Consider the following 27023-nt stretch of genomic DNA (forward strand, 5'->3'; position numbering starts at 1 on the left):
TTCACACCTCTCCAAACCCTAAATCCGAACGTCAGCGATTTCTGAAGCAAAGAGCCTCTCGGGATCCAGCCCTCCTCCGGGCCCACCTCCTCCTCGCTGCTGGCTCTGCCCCGGGCCCTGGCGGCGGACAGGAGCGGGAGGACGCCCCTTGCAGGCTCTGGCCTCCGTCGAGGCCGCGGCCGCTCGGGCCCCACGTGAGGCGGCCCCGCCCCGCTGGAGCCGCCGGAGCGGCGCGCGGCGGCCGCCGTACCCGGAAAAGGAAGGGAGAAGGGAAGCGAAGGGGCGCGGCGCGGCCGGCGCGGGCGGGCAGCGGCGGTGGTGCGGCTGAGCCCGGCCCGGCGGCGGGAGAGGTAACCTCGGGCTGCTTTTCTTCCCCCTCCTCACCCCTCTTCCTGCGGCGGCCTCTCGTGGGGCGGTGTGTGCTGTGCCCGGGCCCCGCCGCAGCCGCCGCGCTCAGGGCAGAGCGGGCGGCCGGGGCCGGCTCCGCCGGTGCGGGGTCGCCGCGGGGGCCGTGGGCGCTGAGCGGCTCCTGCGGGTCACAGAGTCGCGGTGTGGGACAGGTTGGGAGGGACCGCGGTGGAACGTCTGGTCCAGCCGCGCTGTTCCTGGAGGGCCATCCCAGAGCACGTGGCCAGGATTGCGCCCAGACGGTTCTTGAATATCTCCAGTGAGGGAGACTCCGCACCCTCTCGGGACAGTCTGTTCCAGTGCTCGGTCACCCGCACAGTAAAGTGCTTCCTCATATTCCGGGGCCGCTCCCTGTGTAACAGTTTTTGCGCGTTGTCTCTTGTCCCCTTGCTGGGCACCACCGGGAAGAGCCGGGATCCATCCTTGTGGCACTCCTCCTTCAGTTACTTATGGACGATGACGAGGTCCCCTCGTCTCTTTCCAGCGGCGGTATGGGGTTTTCCAGGCTGACTAATATTTCTGAGAACGGAGGTTCTCCTCATCGCCCTGGAAAAGGGCTGAGGCAGCATAGCCCTGCACGCAGTCTCCATAGCAGTTAATTCGCAGCCCTGCTGGAGTATTTGTGGAATGAAACACACGAACGCTCACGCTTGTGAGCATCTGGTCCTCACCAATGGCCCGCCTGCCTAGTGAAAGGAGCCGTGCCACACTAATGTTAAAACACAGGCGGAACGTGACAGCATTAATAGCTAAATTTTTGTGGACTGCTGGAAACACTCGCCCAGCCGGTTTGCCAAAACCTCTGGGAAATCCAGTGATGAAGGGTTGGGAATTTCAATTTTTAAGCAGGAATATATAATTTATATGACTTATTCATTGTTCAGACAGAAATTGCAGGGCTTCTTTTAAGCACGGGAAAACCCTAACCTGGAACTTAGTTGGTGCACCCTTGAGGGCTCTCCTGTTAGCAGTGACTCAGGCAGAGCTAAACAAAGGCAAGCCGGCACCTGGGGAGGTGTTCATGGCCAGTGACCTCACTGTGGTATTCAGCTTCTTCTGTTGCCCGAGGCAGCACATCTGGGAGAAGTGCTGAATGTGTAAGAAATTTAAATGTCTCTTGCTGCATTGGTACTTTGAGCAGGGTTTGGGTTTTTTTGTTGTGGTGTTTTTTTGTTTAAGCAAATTATGATTGTGTGTTAGAGAGGATAACGTGATTGGTTTTGTGCAAGCTATTTAAATTTTCCTCTTTTTCCAGATTTTTTTCACTGCTGAAAAGGAACTGCAATGGAGAGTACGGTGTCAGTTATTTTCCTTGTATCGTTTTCCATACTGCTGTGTGAAAGTTATCACCATGGAGTGGAGACAGCTACTGTTGTGCATACATCAGAGAGAGCTTTTCCAGAAAAGACAGTGGGTGTTAATACTGACTTGGCAGGACTGATACAGAAGTTGCACCTTCAAGAACTTTTTAATCGTTATGGAGAAAACAACTCTCTGTCACTTGATGGGTTTAGAAAACTGCTACAGAACATAGGTATAGATAAAATGAAAAGGATTAAAATAAGCCACGATCACGACCATGATCATGACCACAATCATGATCATGACCACAATCATGACCATCACGACCATGACCACGACCACCACTCTCATCATAATCATGTTTCATCGAGTAAAGGCTCTGAGAAGACTGCTTGTCCAAACCATGAGTCTGATGCTAGCAAAGACCACAGGAACAGCCACGCAAAGGAGCCCCACAAGGCCGAGGGTGTGGAGCGGCAGCAGAACTTTGTGCGCAGCAAGAACGCGCTCCACGAGATCACGGCGTCCGGCATCGCCGCTGCCGCGGGCGGCCATGCCGAGCTCCACAGCGTGCAGCCCGGGGAAGCCAAGGCAGTTGTTCGTGTGCCTGCGGCTGGCCCTGGTGCCCTTAATGGCACAGGGGGCCGCAATGGCACCTGGCTGGGTGCCACAAAGGCAAATGAATCTCGTGCTTCTCCCAAGGAGTTGGAGAGAGGGAGCTACCTCTATTCTAAGCTGAAAAAACAAAACACTCAAGAGGTGAGGCCGGTTCTGTTGTGTTCTCAGGAATCCAGATCCACCAGGAGTGTTGTCATGGCTTATTTTTCAGGTGCTTATTGTTTACCTGGGTGCAAGTTTTGTGGTGTAACAATACCCATAGCCAAACACATGCAAACAAATTTCCTTGGAACTTAACATTTTGAGGGACTATGGTGTTATGTTCACAAGCTCAGAGGAAAATTAAGTATAGACGTACACTTGGTTTAATGCATTTATGATTTATATATTTAACTGTTACTAGATATTAAATAAACTGTTACTAAACCTGAAAAACATCTACAGTTTTAAACTTGCAGTTCTGCCTTAGATCAGGAATCAGTCTTGTTTTCCTATTAATGGAGTGAAAGTAAAAAAAAACAGTTAAGGTACTGTAATTCTTATCAAAGCTGTCTTAAGTTGTGATAGTGTAGAACTATCATCCTCTAACACCTTCCCTCCCCCTCTAACAACTGTATGTAAACAGCTCTGAAAAAGATTGTGGCAAAATGTCATGTGTTGCTTTAAAATAGTATAAACTTAGCACTGATAAAGAGTATAGTTGTATTGTAGACATTTTGCTTAAACAGTCAGATCCTTTTCCATTGGAGGCTTTGAAAAGCCAGCAGGATCTTAATGTTTGCAGCCATGCCAGGTAACTCTGAGTGGGTGTTGTGTGGCATGTGATGGTGGGTACTGAATTCACAAGTGGTTGCTGTGTTCTGCATGGTCAAAGCAGAAGTTCTGCTGTTCTTTAAACCCACTGAGACTGTGTGTAGGTTGTACAGTGCGGAGCTATTTACTCGAGGGAGTGTATGTACAACATGCTCTGTACAAGACGTTCCACGGCAGTCTGATACAAAAAGGCATTTGACCTTGTTAATGCTTCCTTATGTGGCCTTTAAAACTGACTGAAAAGTGTTAGGCTTTTTCTGTTTGTACATAAATGCATCCGATCCATTTGTGCTGAGAATGAATAATAATTGCGTGTCATCTACCCAGACTCCCAAACCAGCTTTCTGGGGCAGGGCTGGGGTGAAAGTACATTTTTTACTCAATGGGTTTGTTACTAGTTTTTGAGTTGTGTTTATATAGCTGTTTTCATGTGGTGCCACTGCATTTCAGTTAAGGTGGGATGTGCAGTGCTTTTAAGATGTATCATGGTATTTTGCTTCTGGTTGATCTTTAACTTGTCTCTTTCCACAGTGCTCCAATGCATCTAAACTGATGCAGTCGCATGGAATAGGCACTCAAGTATTGTTGACTGCTACAGAATTTAGTTATCTCTGTCCAGCTCTTATTAACCAGATCGATGGCAAGTACTGCATAGTCCACGCTACTAGTGAAAAAGCTGAAACTCCTCCAAAAAGTTTTTCTCTGCAAATAGGTAGGCTGGGTTTTTTGGGGTGTTTTTTTGGTTTTTTGTTTGTTTGTTTTTTTTTGTAACATCAAAGCTTAATGGAAAAATGTTTATGTTGGTTATAAATCCAGGAAACCTATTTCATAATTGTAAGAAGTGTCATTTTCTTTTGGCACTTCACCAAGATTAGAGAGAAATCATTGTGGCATACCTTTTGTTACCATCTGATTAATTGAATGATCAGGTGTGTTTGATAACAGAAATGTTAAGTAAACAAAGTCATGTAATCAGCTGTTACTTATTGTCGTTGCTTTTTTTTTGTTGTTGTTTGTTTGTTTTTTGCCAGCTTGGATTGGTGGCTTTATATCCATCTCTGTCATCAGCTTTCTTTCCTTGCTGGGTGTTATACTGGTACCACTGATGAATCGAGTATTTTTCAAATTTCTTCTGAGTTTCCTTGTGGCATTGGCTGTGGGGACCTTGAGTGGCGATGCCTTCTTACACCTCCTTCCACATGTAAGTATTAGTTACTGTTTCATTAAGTATCTCAAAGCAGAGAACTTGACAGCTGTATGTATTAGTGCCCTATTAGTTTGTACCCATTTGATGAGTCATTTCTCAACCCTGTTATGCAGGTTGTTTTGATAGAAAGGTTTTCCATTTGGAACATCTGTATTATTCATTTCACAGTCTTTAAAAGTTCAAGAGCTTCATTGCATTATCCCACTCTTATTTCCTGTTCTTAGTCATATGTGCTGCCACGTCCCTTTATTGTTCCTTGAATATGAGAATTTTGCATAAATTTTTTTAGTGGTTTATTGCAGTGCTGCCCCCTTTTTTTTTCCCAGTTTAATAGACTTCAGAAGTAGTGGTAATTGCTTACTGAACACTTTAAATGTGAAATGAATAATCAACTGGTTTTTGTTACAAGCCACTTATGTTGATGGCTTACCCATTGTAATTTTTCTTTTTTTTTACCAGAATCCATAATTTCTGAAGTCCTGGGGAAAATATTACTTGATAGATTTTGGAATTGCTGTTATGTAATAGGGACAATGAAATGGGAATATGATTACTAAATTTCTACCTTTCTTTAGATTCTTAAACAGACATTCTCCCCCTGCAAAAGTAGCTTGTTTCAGCTTTCAAATAAAATGGATAAAAGTGACTGCAGATTATATGGTTTCCCAGTCCTGCTTGTAATCTACCCAGTGGTTCTTTTCCCTTTCAGTTAATTTTGCATTTGCTGTGTAAGGTTATGTGAATCAAAACATGTGTGAATGAGATGTGCAAAAAGGTTTTTTATTTCTGGTCATACCTGTATCCAGTAAGGACAGGGAAAGTGTCAGACTTTAAAAAAAGAAATTACAGCCAGCTTCCTTGTAGAAAAAATTGTTTTACTTCTATGAGTTCTCTTAGATGGGAGCATAACTGGTGTGCTGGCTGTGACTGCTGCTTAAAATGTGGATTCCTTGATGGTGTCAGGAGTTTGTGTGGGGGCAGCTGTACACCTTGGATTAAGCAGTGCCCATGCAGTGTGTGGGCCAGTGCCAGGCCTGTGCTCAGTCCTTGCAATGTTTCTTCCTATCAACAAATTTCCAATCAACGGATTCCTTTGTAATTGTTTGAGTCTGTAAGCAGAGCATTTGCCCTGTGAAAATTGTCAAGTCTGGACTCCAGACATGAGGAAAATTATGTGAAGAATACTTTTTATGTTTCTTACTTTACAGTTCTTTTGAATAGAATGACTTTCCCCTTTTTGTTCTCCCCTTAGTCTCATGGAAACCATCACCATCACCACGAAAAGCCTCTGCTAGACCAAAAAGGCTCTATGTACAAACATCTTGTTTTTCAAAGTACAGAGGAGAATGCTTACCTGGATTCTACATGGAAAGGACTTACAGCACTTGGAGGCTTGTACTTCATGTTTCTAGTGGAGCATTTGATCACTTTAATAAAACAATTTAAAGACAAGAAGAAAAAGGTAGGGAGACTATTACTCTGAAGCTCTCTTGTATTACATTCTCATTTCTGAAAACACTTATTAAAAAACCTCCCATGAATATCATATATCTTTCAATTTAATAGCAATGGCTGACTGGATTAGTGTTGGAATGTCATTTTTATTAGGGACGCATACACTTCTAAACCTTTTATTCAGGCTCTTTGCTATTTCCATAACCAGACAATATAGTACCGGGTTTGACATTGCAGTGAATTGTTTAATAAGAAAATGTCCAGTTGCATCTTCAGTTTTAACAGTGTGATTTAAGAATTCACTTCATTACTGACTTCCTTCTGACATCTTGAGATGTTTATAACTATCTGAACTGGTATTATTATTATTTTAATTCCAATCCTAGATGCAATAAGTTTGCATTGTATAGTTATTGTACTGCTGTTGAGGAGGGCACTTGCACAGACAGATAAGGGTTGGCAGTAAGTGCTTACATAAATAAGAATCCACGTATGCTTTAGAAAGTGACTATGGAATAGCATTCCAGGAGGAAACACAGTCTGTCAAGCCCCTTGGTGCTTTCCCTTCTGTCCCTCAAAAATGCAGTTCTCAGATTGTTATGCTGGTTTTTGTGTGTAAGGTAAATAACTGAATTTTGGCAGGCCATTAGTGTTGGTAACTTGCCAATTACTTGTAACAGTTCTTTAAAGATCTGTGTAGCCAGGAATAAAGAATGATATCAAACTTTTTCAATAAGAAAAATTAAGCAGAAGCTGGTGATACAGTAGAATCGTGGAGTGGTTTGAGTTGGAAGGTATCTTAAAGGTCATCTGGTTCCAACCAATCCTAAGCCTTGCTTGAAGAAAGTCAGTAAATACTAATTACTTAGTTTAAAAATAGCTAATTGCTAGGCTACCTCAAAGACTGATAATCTCTGTTTAGTTTTCTCATTAAATTGGTCATTAAGGCAGTAGTTGCAGGGAAGATGCCATGTAAGCTCTTTGATCACGGGAGGTTGTGTTGGTGTGGTTTATACAGAAGCTAAACTAACTGTGAGATTTCCCTATCTCAAGTTAAATTTGTTTGACAGGAAAGAGCATGAAGAGTTTCAAGCAAAGCAAGAATTTTGTCTCCTCCCAGCCACAAGGAATGGATTTCCTGTTGGACTAATTATGCCTTCCTAGATATTGAGTCACTGATCGTAAATTGTTGCGATACACTGATCATAAATTGTTGCACTTTGGTGGTGCAAGGAGGAGAGATCTTAATCTTACTTGGTTTTCCTTCTGTATATTATTAAAAAACATTATATTGACATGATGGTAGAAAAGAATTAGTGGAATAAATTAGTCACCATTTGATGCATTTTGCCTCTCAGATGAAAACCTTCTGCTTATTTCTTGGGAAAAATGTAGGGCATTTTGTGTGTGTGAGTTGGTTTGTTTGTTTATGTTCTTCTTTGTTTTGTTTTTTGTCCCCTCCTATGGAGCCTGAGGAACCTTTGTCATCTTACTTTAATAGGTTTCTAATATTCCTCTTCTACACACTTTATATGGTGTCCATGTTGTCCTCTTTCTGTGCAGGCTGCATAAATATTGTGAATATAATGTTGCTCATGTATATCCTGAAAAATAAGTAAAATATTCATAACTGCAGTATTTTCTTTTGGAATAAGAAAAAAAATGAAGATGATGGAGAAAGTAAGAAGTTTTCAACAAATGAAGAAAAGTTGGATACGGATGATCGTAAGTCTCATTAATATCACACAGTTGTTGCTTTGTGGCAGCACTGTTTAAAAAACACCTGATTGATGGCAGCTCATAGATCTGCTTCTTACTGTAGGTTGCATCACTGCCTATTTGAATTATTTTCAAAGCAAAACCTGTCTGTCTGCTGATATGTGGAGCACTAGGTCTATTTGCTGCTTTCCTTTGAAAAGGATCAGTGGGTTAGACGTAGTAAATTTGCAGTTTTGGAACTTCAAGCCTTTTAATTCTGGATTTAGCAGCAGAAGTTGAAGTCTTTCTGTGAAAGCTGCAATACAGCTACACTTCTTTCTACACTTCTCTTTAGACTGTTAGATGTTATATGCATGACTCATTATTTAGATTTCTGGGTTTTGTTAGTTTGATTATTTATTTATAAGGGTAATATTACAAAATTGTAGACAATACTTGAAGTTCAACATTCAGAGTGCAGATGGCCATGTTATCCACAAGATCATACTTTAAGCCAAAATACACCAGACTAGTTACTTGTTAGCTGTTGTTGATAAAAGATGTTCTGTTTTTCAGACTAATTTTATAGCTAATGAAATACTTGGCTGTAATGTAGAAAAGAAATATATTTATTCATTTAATTGCCGAGGAAGAATTTTCAAGTTTCAGCAGTTAGTTAAAAGAACCAACTGTGGTGTGTCAGCAATGTTTATATGAGGGTATTTCATGGTCTATATTGATAACTTTGTTTTTTAGTGTTTGTTTTCCAGGTGTTAAACTCAAGTGCCTGTATTTGTTTTGAAATTTAGGAGTTTCCAGAATTATCTATAACGTAGTCTTCTTCTGCATCCTTTTTCTTCAGCTCTGAGATTACTAAATGGCACATGCTTCTCAGATACTTGGTTTTTCTGAAGCAATTGAACTAACAGTGTTCATGCTGTGAGACTGGGACTTGGAGCCTTTTACTGTTGTTTAAATTGCAGTGAGTCTTAGATGAAAAGATATTTTCCCTTTAGGAAGCATTTGTGTCATAATGTAAGGGCTGCTTCAGCAGTGGGGGACGGAAACTAGAAGTTTTCCTTATTTCGAGCTATTGGGAATTATCTCTGAAATCTGAATAAGTTGTAGAAACGTTTCCGAAAAATCTTGTGGTTCAAGAAATTGGATTATCAGTCTCAACTTCTAAACTTCTTTACTGCTTCACATAGCAAACTGTTTATTTTATCTTTTGCTTCTTAGGTGATTTTAAAAATGTGTAACATTGTACTCTGGGTTTTTGTAACAGGGCCTGAGGGCTATCTAGGGACAGACTCTCAAGATCCATCAACCTTCATTTCTCAGCAGCCAACTGTACAAGAGGAAGAAGAAGTGATGATAGCGCATTCTCATCAAGAGGAGGTTGACAACGAATACGTGTCCAGGGGCTGTAGAAACAAATGCCATTCTCACTTGCACGATACTCTAGGACAGACAGATCATCTAAGTCACCACCACCACGACTACCATCACATTCTGCACCACCATCATCACCAGAACCATCATCCCCACAGTCACAGTCAGCGCTACTCACGCGAAGAGCTGAAGGACGCGGGGATAGCAACTCTGGCCTGGATGGTGATCATGGGAGATGGACTGCACAATTTTAGTGATGGACTGGCAATTGGTAAGTGCTAACTTGGATGCTGTGAAGACAGTGAAGTCTTCTAGCTGTCTCTTACCTCTTTTAGGGATGTAGCTAATTAGCAGAGGATCTTTAAATTTTCTGAGAGCGTCATCTTGCTAAGTAAAAAAAATCTCCAGCTTAACAACCTTGGAGGTGAGTGATATATGAAACAGAAATTATGTGTTTGCAGTTGTGTTTCTTTAGAAATCTATAAACAGGACTTCATTTCCTGCTTTTGGAGAGTTAAAGCTAACATGTTTCAAAACTAAAGCTAGGCTTATAAAAAATACTTAAGATTGAGTTTGTGCCTGCAAGTGCTCAGCATTTTTTTAAAATTTTAGTTATTTTTAGACAAGCTTGTATTTTTCAACAAAGTAACAGTGGTTTTTTTTCACTTCTATCAGGCCACTGGTACCATTGCCTAATTTACTTCTTTTTCCCTTTCATCTTCTCTTGTGTTGCAGCAGGGTCAGGTTCTATACTTGGCATGTCTGCCTGCCTGCCTGTACTGGGCCCTGGTTACACGTCAGTGTTCCTCCAGAGCACTGATGGATAGGGAGATGAGGCCCCGGTTTCAATCTGTTTTAGCCTGAAAATTTTGTTTTCTGAAACAGTGGTCATACTATACTCAAAACCTTGTTCCTAAAGTTGAGCATAATAGTCCATTTTTTAAAAAATTGAACAGGTATAAACAGTTATTTTACTTGTAAACAAAATGTTTATCTTTTTGTTTCCACTTAGTTCATGCCCCTATTTTTCCCTTAATGTAGGTAGTTGCTCAATCTGTCTTGATAATGCTTCAGTGAAAATACTTCTTTATCACAGAAAAAGTGATACACACAGTTGAGTATTTTGTTTTGGACTTCTGTCTGGGAGGTCAGGTTTGGGAACTCTCATGTTTTTCCTAGAAGGAGAACTAGATTACAGGTATATTGAATTTAAAAGGTTAGAGTAAGTCACAGAAAGTGAAGTCAAATCAATAATCTTCAGTACTTATGCTAATCTTTCCTGATCTTGACTATTGTATTTAAGACTAATCTTTACAGGTATTGGATTCATTTCCAGGCTGTTTAGCATACTGGAGGCAGTTCAGCAGTATCAGTCTTTCTGTAAATTTTATTGTAGGAAAAAATTCATTCTTGTTTGAAGACGAAACCCAATAATAACTATTTTCTCACAGCAATATTTGCAGTTGTTCAGACTCAGTCAATTCAAAGTGTAATGTGAAAAGAGACTTTCTGATTTAATCTCATTTTTGATGAAAGTTGAAGCATGAAATGTAAATTTTTGAGCGGATCAGTAGTGAAAAATGTGGTAGAAGGAAGATTTGCATACAAATGACACAGAATCAATTACCTCTTGGCATTAGGGAGATTTGGGAAGGAGCTATGACTTTATAGTTATGAAGGGAAAAGTATGAGAAAGGTTAATAAAGGCTTATTGAACAAGTGAGAGCAATAGCTTTCAGAAGTCCTGCTGTGTAGCTTGTTCAGGCTAATGGAAATATGGGTTTCTTTCAGTTCTGTATGTGCTTAAAAGTATTATGGGAAAGCATCAATTTGATGGTGTTGTGAAAATGCCAATGCTACTTGTGTAGTAGTTAATCTGTATTTTAAAGAAGATGTAAACGCTTCTGTAAAGATAACTTTAGCCAGCATAACCCTTCATTTAAGTTCATTTACTTCATGTGATTTGTTATTCATAAGTTCCATTAGTTACTTTTTTCCTCAAATCTGTTGTGCTAATTATGTAGGAACAAGATTTAAAAGTGCTTATTTTTTTATTAAGGCATGGAACTGTTGCATCTGACTCATTTGTGCAAAAGGATCATCTGTGATTTGAACTTTTATGTGTAATTACAACTAAATAAGTAAAATGCAGAACACTATTTTTATACTAGTCTTGCATAGATATTTTTTCCTTCAGCTTTTGAGAGAAGTCATGTCTTAAAAGTATATTTTAAGATAAATCAGCATCTTGAGTGGGGATAATGCCAGATATATTAATTTCATCTTCAATTTGTTAACATTTCAGGACTTCTTTTTAGCAGTGAATAAATAAAAAGAGATATTCTTGATATTTAAGCTTGTACTTTACTTACTTCTTACTTTTGCTCGTTGAACTTCATAAGAATTAAGTTTGCTATGGTCTTGTCCAAAGCTCTAGTGCTTGTGTGTCACCTCAGCCCTTACTTTCTCCCTGCTTTCCCCTAAATTTGCTGTTGGTGCCACCTGTTTTATCCAGATCGTTAGTGAAGATACTGAAGAAAATGGGTTGCAGTTTTTGTCCTGCTGGGCTTTATTTCTTACCAGCCACCAGGCCCTGTTAGCCCAGCAGTCCAGTCAGTGTGCAAGCCCATATTTCCTCTTTGCACAGATAAGACTGCTCTAGGAGATTAGTGTCAGAAATCCTACAAAAGTTCTGTTGTATTCACCATCTGTATGATCAATTACTTCCTCAAGCTGGATGCAGCTTTTGGAGAGGGATTTCAAGAGGATATTCCATATGATCTTTTCAGGAACTGAGATGACACTGACCACTCCTGAGTTCTTTCTTAAAGACGGGAATAATGTTGTCCTTTTGCGAGAGTTCCAGTGGGGCCTTCTGTAGCCATGGTTTTCCACACATGATCAACAGCAGCTTTTTAGTCACACTAGTAACTCTGTCAGTGCCCTTAGGTGAGTCTCATCTTGGGATGCACCTGAGCATTTCCAAGTTTTTCTGCATTTCTCTAACTGTTGCTTCTCTGGTTTGCTGTCTCTCTTTCTGGAATGGAGCTGGGGTCTGGCTTTTTTGACAAAGACTGAGATGAAGGCTGTGCTGGTGCTTTGCCTCTTGTTATGTCTACTGCTTATTTCCCTTCCTCATCTGTCAACAGATGTGAATTTTTCATAAACTCTGCTTCTCAGCTAGCATTCTTGTAGAACTGTTTCTTGTTGTCCTTGGAGTCTTGTTAAGTTTTAGATCAAGCTGGGCTTTGGTTTTCCTCCCTTTTGTTCCACTGCTTTTAGCTTCTTTGCTAAGTTGCCAGTCTTTGTTCATTTCTTGTGTGCTTCCTTTTTGAATCTTAATTTACTAGGACACACTGCCTAGCTGGGTACATCTTCTGCAAGTGTTCCCACACAAACAGGCTTGTTTGTTTGTGTATCTCTGTGCTCTGCAAGCTGACCACCCCTTCTGGGCACATTATCTCTTTTGACTCATTCCCTACACTGCAATTCCTTAAATAAGTCAAAGTCTGCTTCATTAAAGCCTAGAGTCTTAATTTTGCTTCTTCCCCTTTCAGTCTCCTCCCGTGTCCTGAATTCAGTTACCTCATGCTCACAAGATGTCATTTTTTTCTGTATTTGCCATCAGTTTGTCCTTGTTTTTGAGCAGCAGGTCAATTAACTATGCTAATCTTGGCTGACTTTTGTGTCATCTGTAGTAGGAAATCATTACTAATATAATTAAGGAACATCCAGGTTTGTGTGTCCAGTACTGTGATTTCCACAGCTGAAGATTCTTTGTGTGAATGGTGATGTCCTATGTTCATAGGTAGGCTTATCCACCACCTTTCTTTGGTCAGATGATGTGTAGCCTTGTTCCTAGTGTTACTCTGATTGACCAAGAGCCTGAACAGACACATGGAATCACAATTCACTCATACTTTTATACTGGAGCTCTCTGTGGTTAAGGAACCCCTTCATGGAGGTAGCCAAGAAAGCCCCAAAGTGAATTGTATTCTGTCCCTGTAAGCAGTTGCTATCTATCCATGACAGGCTAGACAAGCTTTGGTGGTGTCTCCGCAGCATCATTCAGGCAGGCTCTGGGCAGCCCATGGACTTCCCTTGGCAACAGGTCAGCAGGTCTGTCTTTGTCCTGCATGGGAGGGGATCTCCTATCACTAAAAAAAAAATCTTTCATTTTGTACTTCTAATCTGATGTACTAAGCTGCTGGGCAAGGCAGGACTCACTTTTCCTCTCAGTGCTGCCAGGGTCATGACCATGTTCTTCAGATCAGTAAGCTGCAGTGGGGACAGAAGATTCTTCCTTTTGCCAGACTTCACTGTTTTCAGATGTTACTCATCTCAGAGTTCATGTTTCCTGTTCCAGTGCTACTTTGGTCTTGCCTCCCTCTGTAGTCTGATGGGCTTGGCCTTTTGCCTCTGTAGAACCTCTTCTGAAGACTCTCTCGATCCCGTTTGTTACCACCAAGGTGCCTGCTCACTACCTCCTGCATCTTCTTGCCTGGATGCCACAGCACACATCCCAGACATAATGGTGCTGCTGCTGTCATCACTTCAGGGAGGAGCATCAGTCATTTCTTGCACTTGAAGACCTGGATAGCTGTGTCTCCCTCAAGAGTTAGGTCAGCATGTAGCTTCCCCAGTGAAAAGAAGGGATTGTCTCCAGTGGAGTCATTGCCAATGTAGTGCTTCCTCTGGGAGCAGTACTCCTGGGTCCCTTGTGTGCCACCCACTGTGCCATGGCTTTGTGCCTCTTTGACTGCTTGTTGGCAGCATCTTGTTTGCTGGCAGGCTCCTGGTAGCAGCTGAAGAGGAAGCTGGATGTGGCTCTGCACCCTTGGAGAGGCTCTCCATGCAGCTGGGGACCTGACATGCCATGTGTGAGCTGTGCTGCAGCTCTGCAGTGTGCTGTTCCTCCTGAGCTGCTGCCAAATGAGAAAAATAGCAAGCAACAGGAGGAGCAGAGAAGACAAGAAAGATGGAGACTGTTGGACTAGTTTAAGGGGTTTTTGTGGTTTTGGAGCTTTTTTTTCTCCACTTAAAAGAAACCTGCTGTGGTATTTACCTTAAAGCAAGCTGCTTAAAATCTGTCGATCTGTCACTGTAATTTTGTAGCCTCTCTTTCCTAAGGTGTCTGACTCTCAGGTGCAGTTGAGCTGCTTTGTTCCCTTTGTATCTTAAAAAGAAGTATTTTTGGATGGTATTTCCATTTATTGCATTTTTTGGGGAGGACTGTGGTGTTGGAATGTATTTGGCTTAGTTCAGAAATAAGGTAGTGAAATGTGGTTTACTTTAACAGCAAGATTCTGAAGAAGAATTTTGCAACTTAAGGATCATAAACAACTGTTCAGTTACAGTTTAAATGTTTCCACAAAGAAAAATTTGAGTGAAATATATGTCCTAATATGACACAAACATGTGCAACAGTGGTTCTGTACTTGACGTCTGAATATGTAGTAATGTTTTGTTTGCTTTTTTTCCCCCTGTCTCTTCATAGGAGCAGCCTTTACTGAAGGGTTATCTAGTGGTTTAAGCACTTCTGTGGCTGTATTTTGCCATGAATTACCTCATGAGCTAGGTAAGACCCCAGAATTTCCATATGCTGCTTGTGTATGTACTTACAGGTGCATGTGGGAGAACAAAAATTTGATCAGACAACTTTATCTGTGTCAGGTTCTCTATTCAAGGATACTCTGATTTATTTAAAGACTGTTATCCATTTCTAAATTGAATTAGTAGTTTAAAAATCTAAATATTTCAGCTACTCTGGTTAAAACTGTCTCTTGCAGTTACAGCTTTTTCTGTCTACTTTAGTTGTAGTTTTTATTCTCCTTGTATATAATATAAGTTGTGAATTGCAGGAGAATGCATGACAGAATTTGCTTTTCACAGATCTCTCCTTAATTTTGTTCTTATGCTTGTGCTGCTAAAAGGAAGGTCACAATTAGTCAAAGTACTTTCCGCATAACATTTGCTGCTTTTTCATTAAGTCTTGCAAAGAACTGCTGTAGCTCTAAATTCAACTTGAAACTACTTGGAAATCTTTCTGGAAACAGTTTGTCTTTCAAGCTCAAGTGATTTAAATTCAGTGCAGTCCCATGAGAGATTATTGTCGTGTTTTACAATATGAGTTGAGTATTTGCCCTTTTGAAAGGCAGCTGGTGAGAACAGGATGGATGTGCTTAGTTGAACTTGAGACAAAGCTGATCTTTCCAGTTGTCAAATCATTTTGGATGTGCAACTGGTGTTTATTTCTCAGCTGTCATGGTCACAGTCTACACACTTGGTGTATAGAATGAAGAGAGAAGAGTTTGCTTTCACTTTTTTGAAGGTTTTATTCCCCAGAGGGGTGAACATTCAGTTTCATTTAATGGAGCTTGTAAACCAGTATGTGTAAACATTGAACTCTCTAGATATAAACAATTTGATATATTTGTACAGTAATATTAAACAGAAATACATTATGGAGAAAACATACCTGATTCTATGGGTTGGGAGGAATTGAGTCTTGTTCATACTAATCATGGAACTTGTATTAATTACACGTACTAAATGTTGTTAGTTCAGATATAGGAAGTAAGTTCATCTTATGAACCTGATAATTTAGATTCTGTTGGTTTTAGAAATAACAAAAATCTTTTAAAATTTAAATCATACTTCTTTAATCAGAACAGAAAACTTGATGGAAAATACCTTCTTTACCAGAGGACATGAAGTGGCATAGGAAAATTGAAACAAATGGGACTAGTTGAGGTTAGCTGGGAATAAAATTTTATCATTGTTGTTAATGCTAAGGAATGTTATAATATACCAGTTCATCTTAATTGCAAAGGCTTGTAGGAAAAGCTGTTTTACTCAATTACAATTACTCAAATTAATTTACAAATTACTCAAATCAGCTTTGAAAATCACCTTTTTTTACTTCAATTTGAGATAACTTATAAAGAATCCATTTTATTTTCAAATAATAAGCTTATATTACTCTGGTTTAGAAAAAATATTTTCTGAATTACAGAAAATCTATTTCTGGCTGGTGGTCTATCATTCTGTCAGGTAAAAATAAGACATTAAGCATCATTTACAGAAATTAATAAAGAAATTAAATTTATAAAACAGATTAAAAGTACAAAGAGCAGTTACAGGATAATAAATTGAATATGCAATTGAGTGGGAATATTTTACTGTAGGAACACTCAGGCATATCAGGTACTACAGCATTTTACAGTGGTGGTTTAAATTCAAACTGCTTGAGGATATGAAGCTATTAGAGACCATCCAAAGGAGGGGTACAAAGATGGGGGAGGGCCTTGAGGGGAACCCATTTGAAGAGTAGCTGAGGTCACTTGGTCTGTTCAGCCTGGAGGAGGCTGAGGGGAGACCTCTTTGCACTCCACAGCTTTCTCATGAGGGCAGGTACTGATCTCTTCTGTTCTGTGACAGGATCCAAGGGAATGGCCTGAAGTTGTGTCTGGAAAGATATAGGTTGGATATTGGGAACAGGCTTTTCACCTAGAGGGTGAAAACCCTCATCCCAGAGGATGTTTAAGCACTGGAACAGGCTCCCCAGGGAAGTGGGCTCAGCACCAAGGCTGAGCATTCAAAGAGTGTTTGGACAATGCTCTTTGGCACATGGTGTGATCTTGGGGCTGTCCTGTGCAGGGCCAGGAGTTAGACTTGATGGTCCTTGTGCATCATCATCATTTCCAAGTCAGGATGTTCTGTGATTCAGCAAAAAGCTGCTTCTTTCAAAAATGCAAAGACTTAAAAGGTAGTAACTTAAAGTATTTGCTGCTGTGTTGTTGTTCATGTGCACTCTCTAAATTTCTGTCTCTCAGTGATTTCTGATTTTATGAAGGAAAAAAAATAAGGCAAACAACAGCATAAAAGTAGCTTTGTTAATAAGACAACACTGCAGTAGTTGGCCAAGAATGAAAACTTTGTCTTGGCTTTTTTTTTCCCTGTTATAGGAGATTTTGCTGTCCTTCTAAAAGCTGGTATGACTGTCAAGCAAGCTGTGCTTTATAATGCTCTGTCAGCTATGCTGGCCTATCTTGGAATGGCGACTGGGATCCTTATTGGTCATTATGCAGACAACGTTTCAATGTGGATATTTGCACTTACTGCTGGCTTGTTCATGTATGTGGCTCTTGTGGATATGGTAAGTGCCTAGACCTATTTGAATTTTGTATAACACAGCTTAAGAATTAATGATTTGAAGCAACTGTTTCTTTTGAAGGCATTTAACACCTCCTTGTTTGTTTAGGTACCTGAAATGCTCCACAATGATGCCAGTGACCATGGATGTAGCCGGTGGGGATACTTCCTGTTACAGAATGCTGGGATTCTCCTGGGTTTTGGGATAATGCTGCTTATCTCAGTATTTGAACATAAGATTGTATTCAGCATAAACTTGTAATCCTGGTTGCCAGGAAGACACCTTGGTGTTAAATTATAAGTGGTAGGGGTTTTTTCCTACTAATTTCCTTATTGGAAAGGTACATTTGATATAGACTAGATATTTTTGTTGGTGTGCTTTGTTGTTGTGTACTTCCCTCCCTTCTTGCCTGATAGACAGGAGCACTGTAAAGTTTGGGGTTTGAGTTTTGTTTGCTTGTTTTTTTTAATTGTGTGTTTTTTTACTTGGGATTTAGCATTGCTTATGGTACTTGGAAAGTGGTACTTAGTAAAACATGGCCAAATCTATATTATTTGTATTGTCTACATTGTTTGGGGGGGTAGGTTGTTTTTTTACTGAATTTATTTACTGTATGTAATTATATGTGATGTTTTTTACTTCAGTGGTTTTGCTGGTTTAAAGAAGTAAATCAACAGTGGTTTTTATTTTAGCACAATTAAAATCAGTGGATACAAAGCACAGTGAGCAAAGTAAAACAAGAACAAGACATGTAATGGTTAGCATACGTCTATTGGTAAAAGCTTATCTCTTCTGCATCGGCCTGGTTTATACAGAAAGGCAAATACGTCCATTCCATCCTTTGTGGTGGTGCTGGTTCTCTCAGTAGCTTGTGGATTCCTGTGTCTCATTCCAGTTGGTTTCTACTCCAAACAAATTGATTTAAAACCATGTTCTAAGTGTTTACATCAAATGTTTAACTTGTTCCATCCATTCTCATATTAGTTGCTCTTCGCTAGTTTCTCAAATCAGCAACAAAAGTCCAGCTCCTAAATTGCCAAAGCTTTAAGAATTCCATCAGAAAGACTTTAAAAGCAGTGCTGTATCCCACTTACACTGACTGAAGTGACAAAGGTGTATTAAGGCCTGTTTGTTATCAAGGGGGAGGAGTGCTACAGGCTAAGATAAACAGTCATTTCCTACAAAAGCTTCCTGAAGTAAAGTGTTGATTTACTTTGGGAAAATGAGTTGAGTGGGAGAGCTGCCTACTTCTAGTTCAGTGTGATTACACACAAACCTGTGTTATGTTTTTTGCAAGAACTAAACCTGAGAAATCCAAAATAAGAAAATTTCTGTGGTAGCATATCTAGAGAAGCAAGGTGTTAAAGATAATAAGTGTATGCTTAAGTATGTCGTTTAAGCCTGCAGTCTTAATATGTTTAACCACACTGAATGTCACTGAAGGAAGAAGGTTGAAAAAACCAATAGCAAAATACATTCTGCATTAGCAGGGAAGGTGAACATGTCAAAGTTCTTTAATGATGAATAAATAACAGAATTATGCTATCTTCCTAGCAAGCTTTAAAAATCCCAGAAATAAAAGAATTAGAATCTATTTCTGATCCACTGCTTCAAATCATCAGCTGAATAAAAAGCTTGAACAACAAGATAAATGTTTGATAATAAATACCATGTGTGACACATTAAAACAGTTTGTTGGTCTGTCATACAATGGAAGCCAGGAACCATTCTGCCACCTCAGAAATAGATGTATTCAATTAATTGAGAGATTTGAGGGATTTTTAGGAGTTGAGAAATGGGTACCACATGAGTTTTTGCACCCAGTGGACTATTAGCTTCTCTTCCTTCAGTCTTTCCTCAGGTTAGCAAGATTGATATTTACTTTTCTGCTCACAGTGATGAAGTCTTGTTCTGTGCCTCCTCTGAAGCCAGGGTTGAGAAAGGTGTACTTCCTTCAGCTCTCCTACTGCATCCCTGTGTCCTAGAGGGTTTTTAGGGCTTGGGCATGGTGTTTACCTGTGGTGTGGGAAAACTCCATAAATACAGTGTACTTTAGCCCGTGGGGCTTCCACCTTCTGCACTGCAATCCTGGCTGCTACAGAAATCAGGCATCTCTGTAGTCCTGGGGGATTTCAGACTTGGATGAGCTCAGTTTGCTTTGAATTTTTCACTGCTGGTTTCTGTTAGCCTACAGCTGTAACAGTTGCCAGTTCAGCTGGATTTCTCTTGTCTGGATATGACACAGGAAGTGTGCAGGTAGCCTTCTGTTGTTCAGGAGATTTTAAGATTAATAGCTAAATGATGGAGATAAATCTACAAATTTCAGTGTTTCCAGTGGGTTCTTGGCTGGTTTTTGATGTACTTGACTGACATTAAAATATCCACATATCAAAACCCATTGCTAATTTAGGAATAAAAAATGAATTGTCTTTAAAGCAGGAATGTCTCTGTCCTGTACACAAACATTCCACCCATTCAGTGCTCTTTAATGATTGATGGAGAAACATGCATGACAGGCAGCTGTGCAAACCGATGACTGAGAAGGCTGCAGACTAAAACTTGCTGTAGTTTTGTATCAGCAGGATGACAAAATGTTGGTTGTTCTTTTTGTTTGTTTTGAGCTGGTTTGTTTTGTTGTTTATCTTTGTCGGCCTTACAAAGTAGAATCTGCATCTGTTGCAATGTACTTGTGTTGGAAATACTCAAGGTTTGGCAAACTGGTGGGGCAGTGCCTCTAAGCAGCCCTTTATTTTTAGGTGTATATTTTTCTGGAGCAGTTTTTAATGTGCCTAGCTACCCTGGATAATAAATAAAAGTGTCTGCTTTGTATATCTCTCTGTAGCTTAATAATGGTACAGACCTTAATTTTTATGCTGTTATAGCTGCCTTTAGTGCCTGTGCTAGATGTGGGTAAACAGAACAGGCAAACAGTGCCGGAATCAATTTTGTTTTGGGTTTTTTCTGTAACATATAATGGTTTTGGCCTGTATTTGTACTGAAGAGGTGTCTCATTGCTTTGGGCAGCAGGAGTCAGAGCAAAGTTATGGAGGTTCTCCAAGTTCTCCCCTGCCTGGCCTGTGGGGATCAGGTGCTGGTACGGTTTCTCTGCATCCTTTATACCTAAATGTGATGCCATGTGTGCTGTGGGAATGCAACTCCTTTGTGTTTATACAAAACACAGCCCAGGCTGTGAATTCAAAGGCTGAAATAGAATTCACAGAGGTTCTCCTGCTGCCTGAACCGTGACACCAGTGCAATTAAAATCTCTTGTGGAAAAACTGGGTCGTTCTGTTTTCCACAAGCAGAAAACAAAAAGATGTTTTAATGGAATGTGTGTTGTTTTTCTTTATTTGGTTGGGTTTATTTTATTTAAAGTACGTTTTTGGTGTGTGTATATATGGTCACTGTAGCTGTTACTGTATTGCTGTGTGCTAGAGAAAATAAACCACTGAACCAAACTGCAGGCGTCTGAGCGTTTTCCTTAGTGATGCCGATACGGCGAAAAGATGTTAGAGCCTGGAGAAAAAAAAAACAGGTACTACTGTGTTTCCTTCGGGTTTCCCGTGCCGGGGCGGGGAGAGGGCCGGGGCCGCCTCCTGCCGTCATCGCGGCGCGCCGGCGGGGCGGGCCGGGCCGGGCCGGGCATGGCTGAGGGGGCGGCGGGGCCGGGCGGCGCCGAGCGCTACTTCACACGCTGGTACAAGCCAGGTACCGCCGGGGGCCGGGCCGCGCCGCGCCGGGGTGGCGGCGGGGCCCTGACTCCTCTTTGTGCCCTTCTTGCAGACGTGAAGGGGCGGCCGTGCGAGGACTTCTGCGTGCTGCAGCACTCCAACAGGCGAGTGGCCGGCGGGAGTCGGGTCCGGCTGTGCCCGCCGGGCGCCGGCGCTCGGCAGGCCTCGGGCTGCGTTCGGCCACGGGCCTCGCCCTGCGCCCGGAGGGAGCGGCGGTGGCTGCAGCAGCCGGGACGGGCAGGCTTGGCCTGGGACACGGCACCGGGCGCCTGTGCTGTCCGGGAAGGTGGGAGGGTGGGAGAGTGGCAAATCGGCCTCCCCCATCCTTCAATTACTGCTCCCATGAGAAACAGGGAGGCTTGGCCTCTTCCCCCTTGACGGCTCCCCGCAGCCCCTCGTACTGGTGAGCAGTGCCCGTGGTGCTGCCCTCGCTCCCTTGCACCTTCTCCTGCTGAAAGGGCCCCATACTCCGTGCCTAGGGATGTTCGTGGAAAGACTGGACGCGGCGCTCAGTGCCATGCTCTAGTTTACACGGTGGTGTTCGGCCATAGGCTGGGCTCGATCTCCAAGGGCCTTTCTAACCTAATTGATTCTGTGATCATCAGTAGCAGAAGAGAAACGTTCCAAAAGGCCTTTGCGTAATGACATTTTGAAGGAGTCTGTTTAAGTTGATTTAGAAATCCTTCCATTTGAACAAACATTCAGCTTTTTCTAGATAAAAACTTAATTGCTTTTCCTTGTACATTTGTGCACTAATGGATGGTGAAGGCAAGATAGGAAAGTGTCTTGCTTCTGCTTGGATGTAGCTGGATATCCAGTTATTTGGAGTAAATCAACCTGTACCTGATATGGAGTCTCCTTCCATACCTTACCTCTCCCTGCTGCAGCCTGCAGCATCAGGAGCATTTCTGGGGTGTTCAGTCCCAGAGGGAAAAACAGAACCTAACTACTGTCCACACAAAAACTGCCAGGGCCAGTGGCTCATGGGTTGAGGGAAGATGAGGCAGCATTTGTGCTCCCAGTGAGTTGCCTGCTCTAGGAATTCAGAGTAAAAGGAATGGCACAGGGCAGAACTATCACCTCACTGCAGCCTTTCGAGTTGGGGCTTCGCTGTGGTTGTTTCCTGCAGTTCTTCCTCCATTCTTTCAAAAGAGAAACCAGAGTACCTTCAAATTACAGGTGTGACAGTAACAGCGAGGAAGGACACCCTTCCATCTGTACTGAATACTGAATATAAGGTTACTGATCTCAGGTGCCTGATATAAACAATAGTTTAAATCCCACTGATTTGTTCAATTGTCCATGAAGACTGTCCTGCTGCTTTGAATTCTGAAATATCAGGACCCTTGGATTCCACAGCAGCTTAGCCAGATGTTCTGTAAAGTATTTTACCATTATTATGTATGGGGCTGTGATTCAGTTTGCTGTTTCTAGGCAGTGTAAATCTGTCTCTTGATTTTTTGTTTTTCAAGGTCTCAGCTCATTTAGGTTACAGCTCAAAGATAATTTATCTTCCCTTTTAGAAGGAGGCTGGGGTGGAGGGAGGTAGCTTTGCTGCTAGAGCATGCTGGATGCATTCACCAGGATCCAGCTCCCTCTTGTGGGAGCTGCGCAGCCAGAGCTCCACAGGAGGAGAGTGGGGAGATGGATCCACAGGGAGAGATCTGGTTCTATGCCCTGGTTTTCTCTGCAGTCACCCTTTTGTTGATTGCTGTAGGTTTTATACTCTCAAACAGAATAGCTTCCACTCTCTTCATTTACTGGAAAGTTCATGCTTGTGCATTAAGCATGGCTCTGGGCCAGGCAGGCTTAGTCTCTTCAGCTGAGCTTGTCTCAAACTGTGCAGTGTCATGGTAACAAATAACCCTCCGTTAGAAAATATGAAATGCAAGCAGCAAGTTAACTAAGGCGCAGATCACCGAAGGATTCCTCAGCTGTTCACCACAAAGAGCCTTTAGCTTTGGAGAAACACTCCTTTGTGTTACATTTTGTGACAAAAGTACACCATGCTTTACTTTTGTTTATCTTAACTCCAGTGCCTACTTCAGCTACTGGCTGAAATGAACCAACCATGCTCTTATGGGGTACAACAGATAGAACAGCACTGGCTTATTTAAAAGGAGTGGTTTTCTTTCAGTAAGCAGTGTAGGGCTTTTGACAGTCCAGTCTGGTATCTCAAAATGAAGCATTTTCCATGGGAGTGGCTTTAGGTCAGAATTTTTGTTCAGTTTGGTACAGCAGGTGTCAAACAAGATAGGCAGAGGAGGTTGTGGGACTTACTTAGAGCACAAAGGTGTGGCTTCTTACAACTACAGTGGAATAATTATATTACTTTTTTTTTTTTGTTGCAGAATCTGTGTCATCACCTTGGCAGAAGCCCACCCTCTTCTTCAAAGTGGGAAAACAATTAAAAACATTAATTACCAAATCAGTGCAAACTGTAGCAGACTTCAGAATAAGGTCTCTGGGAAGTCAAAAAGGGTATGGCTTTTTGATTTCCTTAGTTTTCATTTTAATCTCTCACAGTGCCCAAGATCTTTCTGTTCTTTCTTGGAGAGAAACCCAGCAGGTTACTTCTGTATTTCACTGAAAAAAAGCCCCTCTGCACTTGAAGAATTTAGACTTCCTCAAGGGGTGCCTATCTGCCTGTCCCAGCCAGGGTCTTGCAGTGCTCCTACATCACTGGTGGTTTCCAGTGTTACTCAAACATACTCGCTTCTAGTAATTTTCTTTGGTAGTGTGCAGAGGGACATAAACATCCCTGAAATAATAAAAATTTATTTCCAAGATGTGAAGGATTTGGAGATTAGATAGTAGATGAGACAGTTCAGCATGGTGGGTTTTTGAAGGTGCAGTTGAACTTGCTTACATCAAAATCAACAGTGCTGTTCCTCTCCTCTGACTTAGGCTCATCAAAATACAAGTTTGCTAGTCTGCAAAAAACGTAATTATGACTAAATGTGTAAGCTTGTAACAAGCTTCTGTTTGATTTGTGCATGTAACTAAGTTGGCATTTTCCCTTCTATAGGGAAGCACAGCTCTGGAACTTGGAATGACCCATAACTATCACACGTCCTTCCTTTTAGACATTGCTGATGGTAATACTTTTACAAGTCTTGTGTAATTTAAACTACAGACATGTTTATTTGTTTTCCAAATGCAGGGAGCTCAGTTTCTAACAGAACTTGCCCCTCTGTGCAGGATATCTTCATCAGATGGAGAGGAATACACCATTTACAGGTAAGGTTTTTCCCATTTTTTCTTACCCTGACATACCCCACACATCTACAGAATCTGAACACTTTTGCAGTTGCATACGAGGGCGGCTGATTGAAGTGAATGAGAACATCCTTAGTAATCCTGCTCTTCTGCAAGAAAAGGTAAGACACTTTCTTGTTCTTTATTTTTCAGCTTTTATTTCACTGCTAACTTCAGTCTCGCTTTTTAGCCATCAACTGAGGGGTACATTGCAGTGGTTCTACCCAAATTTGAAGAAAGCAAGAGTATAACTCAGGGACTTCTGACGCAGAAGGAGTATGAGGAAGTTTTGATGAAACGACGCAGTTCTGCTTCATGAAATCAATTCTACACTTCCCATCTATGTTTGATACTAAATAAGTGACTTTTATTGTACACTGTGAGTTTTATAGTATGGAAAAGGCCCAGTGCCAGTTTTTAAAAGTGGAACTAAATTCCTTGATTCCTAAAAGAATAAACCAGTTCAAATAGTTTGTACATTAAAATTTCTGTAAAAACTTGATGTAAAATTTTTCTTTTTCTCTGAATTCCAGCTTAATTCAGGTTTTTAAATAAGCTCAGAATAACATGTTAGAGATTATTTATGTTCCACAATCAGCTTTGCTTCTGCTTAAGGCAAGCGTAGTACATATAGAAAAAATCATAGCATTTAGCTATCATGTAGTTTAGCTAAACTAATACAATATGGAGTTTGACACAGGTGAATGGGAAATAAAAAGCCTGTGTACAAAGAGCAGATAAACTTGAAAATACATATTTCACACCAAGTTGTATTTTCATGGTATCCTGAAGTAAAATAATGCCCTTTGCACAGAGTTTTATAATAATCAGTATCTATTTTCTTCAGTTTTAAATGGCATAATGTCAAGTCTGCGTAATACTTCAGTGGTTCTAGAGGCAATTCAAATTCTGCTCTGTAAGTTTTAATAAAAAAGAAAGCAACAACTGCCATCTACAAATAGGGTAAAAGAAAAAGGGTTTGAGTTAAGACTATTAATTACTTAGAAATATACTTTTTGTGGAGATAAATCTTGTCAAGATTAAAATTCAGGGGTGCATCTACTGAAAGAGGTTTGTTTTTTTTTACCTAGGACTACTTCATTGCAGGTATAGCTTGTAACTAAAGTAACATTTCAGTGCTTCAGGCCACAGCCTTTCAGACTATATTCCTGATTCTGCTTTATCAAATACACAGACTGAAATAGGCCAGAGATGAGTTTACAGACTTCAACAGTAGTGTTACATGTAGCATATGCAGCACAGGGGTCTTTACATAAAATGTCTATTAGCAGCATCTTTGGGTTGACACATCCATTAAGACATTCAGAAGCATTAATTACAAAATCGGTATCAATAGCAAGCATAGGAAAGGCATTCACATTATAAAAATACAGAACATTTAGACTAGCTTGTGTTTTAATGGCTAAGTAATGGGACATCTATTAGATGTGACAAAGGTCAACAGTTTTATATCAAATTAACCTGGCTTGACTTTCCACAAATGAAAGCAGTATTGAAACTTCAGCAAGTGTTATTTTCAAATGGGAATTCCTGTATTTCTCAGTGCTATGATTACTTGCTCTCTAAAAATGTCATGTTTGTTACATGATTTTCTAAAGACTTGATGCCAAATGTCTCCACTCTTCTTTCTGGAGTACGTGCATTTGTACCAGTTCGTATTCTGTCTTCTTTCCATGGTGGAGCAGGCTTAAGACAACCATTTCCCGCTTTATTCTGTGTATGTATATAAGAAAGATTTCTTAAAGACAACCAACCAACACAAGCAAACAAACCCCAAAAGTCTTAAATAGTGCAGATTAAGCTAGTACTCACCTTCCTCTGTAATTTGCAGCAAAGTGGAAGAAGTTGACATAACAGAGTCATCACATTCCTTGTTTTCAGAATGCATGCATCAACCTAAACAAGACAATTAATAGTAGAGTAATACCTATTACTCAATACTCGTGTTATGCAGTTGTTTTTGGCATGAGATGATTTTTTAAGAGCTGGGTTAAGTAACACTTTTCCTGTTAAAATATCTCCTAATCAAATGGGTTTGCTTACTTTTTTTTAAACTTCTCTGTATAGTACATGTAAAACAAGAGCATCCTTTCTGTTAAGCACAACTTGAGCAGACACATTGCAAGAGAATGCACTACTAATAATATTATATTAAACAGTAACAGTAAATATTATATTAAACAGTAATATTATATTAAACAGTTTAATATAATAATATTATATTAAACAGTAATATTATATTAAACAGTAACAGAGCTCCTTTCTACAAGAAGTCTTGTAGAAAGGCGCTCTTAAGATCTAAGCATGAATCATTACAATTCTTCATGGTTTTCCTTTTGCCAGCATGGTTTAGAGAGCCATGCATCATCTACGCCTTAGTTCAATGTTACACTAAAAGTTATCTTAAATATTAACACTCAGCACAGGTCACAAGTCTGAGCCCTCAGACAATAATTTGAGAACCTGTTACTGCTACGTACTGATACATCACTGTATAAACGCACTGGAGTTCCCATTTAATTTAGAAGGTGTCAAACAAACCATGCAGTAGCCCCAAGGTGCTCAGTTTGGTTCTGAGTCGCTTGCATGCTTTAGCCACCTGCTTTACACCCTGCTGTAAAACTGGAACACCTTTTCCACAGCCACGTGCAAACAAACATCCAGCTGCATGGAAATGGTCTTGCTCACACTGATCGCTGTGGCTCAGGGATACTGATCCCCTCTGATCTTTGCAGATCTGCTTCTTGTGTTAACAGTGATGAAACTTTCATATCAGCTGTCTATGTAGTTATTTATAGCAAATATGAATACCAGAAAAAAATCTGTGCAGTCCAGGGTAGACGCTGCCTATTGAGAAGGCAAGGTGTTCAGTAGTGGAGTTGGGGGTTTGGAATTTATTACATTTATGTTAAACATCAGTAACAGTAATAACAGTAATTATTACAGTGGTGGAAGTACATATTAC

At 40.8% G+C, this 27023-nt stretch overlaps 3 protein-coding genes across 3 annotated transcripts in view; 2 read left to right on the forward strand and 1 right to left on the reverse strand.

Annotated features, from left to right (window-relative positions):
* Nucleotides 1–285: 285 nt before the first annotated feature.
* SLC39A6 (solute carrier family 39 member 6) lies at nucleotides 286–20444 on the forward strand. The gene is made up of 10 exons (XM_084226104.1): nucleotides 286–350; nucleotides 1664–2469; nucleotides 3673–3853; nucleotides 4173–4342; nucleotides 5601–5810; nucleotides 7459–7528; nucleotides 8787–9164; nucleotides 14391–14471; nucleotides 16861–17051; nucleotides 17157–20444. Exons 2-10 carry the CDS (start codon nucleotides 1693–1695, stop codon nucleotides 17307–17309), a joined length of 2211 nt encoding a protein of 736 aa, XP_084082230.1. The 5' UTR covers nucleotides 286–350; nucleotides 1664–1692; the 3' UTR covers nucleotides 17310–20444.
* A 245-nt stretch (nucleotides 20445–20689) lies between these two features.
* ABITRAM (actin binding transcription modulator) lies at nucleotides 20690–25578 on the forward strand. The gene is made up of 6 exons (XM_084223285.1): nucleotides 20690–20756; nucleotides 20832–20883; nucleotides 23131–23260; nucleotides 23943–24019; nucleotides 24090–24159; nucleotides 24228–25578. Exons 1-6 carry the CDS (start codon nucleotides 20693–20695, stop codon nucleotides 24354–24356), a joined length of 522 nt encoding a protein of 173 aa, XP_084079411.1. The 5' UTR covers nucleotides 20690–20692; the 3' UTR covers nucleotides 24357–25578.
* A 31-nt stretch (nucleotides 25579–25609) lies between these two features.
* Nucleotides 25610–27023, reverse strand: part of CTNNAL1 (catenin alpha like 1) — a gene marked incomplete at its 3' end in the record, with an annotated part of 56276 nt that continues 54862 nt past the window's right edge. Inside the window, exons 18-19 of the mRNA XM_084211914.1 lie at nucleotides 25871–25954; nucleotides 25610–25771 (exon numbers count right to left, since the gene is read on the reverse strand). Of these exons, the coding sequence (XP_084068040.1) occupies nucleotides 25610–25771; nucleotides 25871–25954 (246 nt within the window). The remainder of the gene's footprint in view (nucleotides 25772–25870; nucleotides 25955–27023) is intronic.

Source organism: Fringilla coelebs (assembly GCF_963513975.1).
Source record: "Fringilla coelebs genome assembly, chromosome: 1".
Classification (NCBI taxonomy): Eukaryota; Metazoa; Chordata; class Aves; order Passeriformes; family Fringillidae; genus Fringilla; species Fringilla coelebs.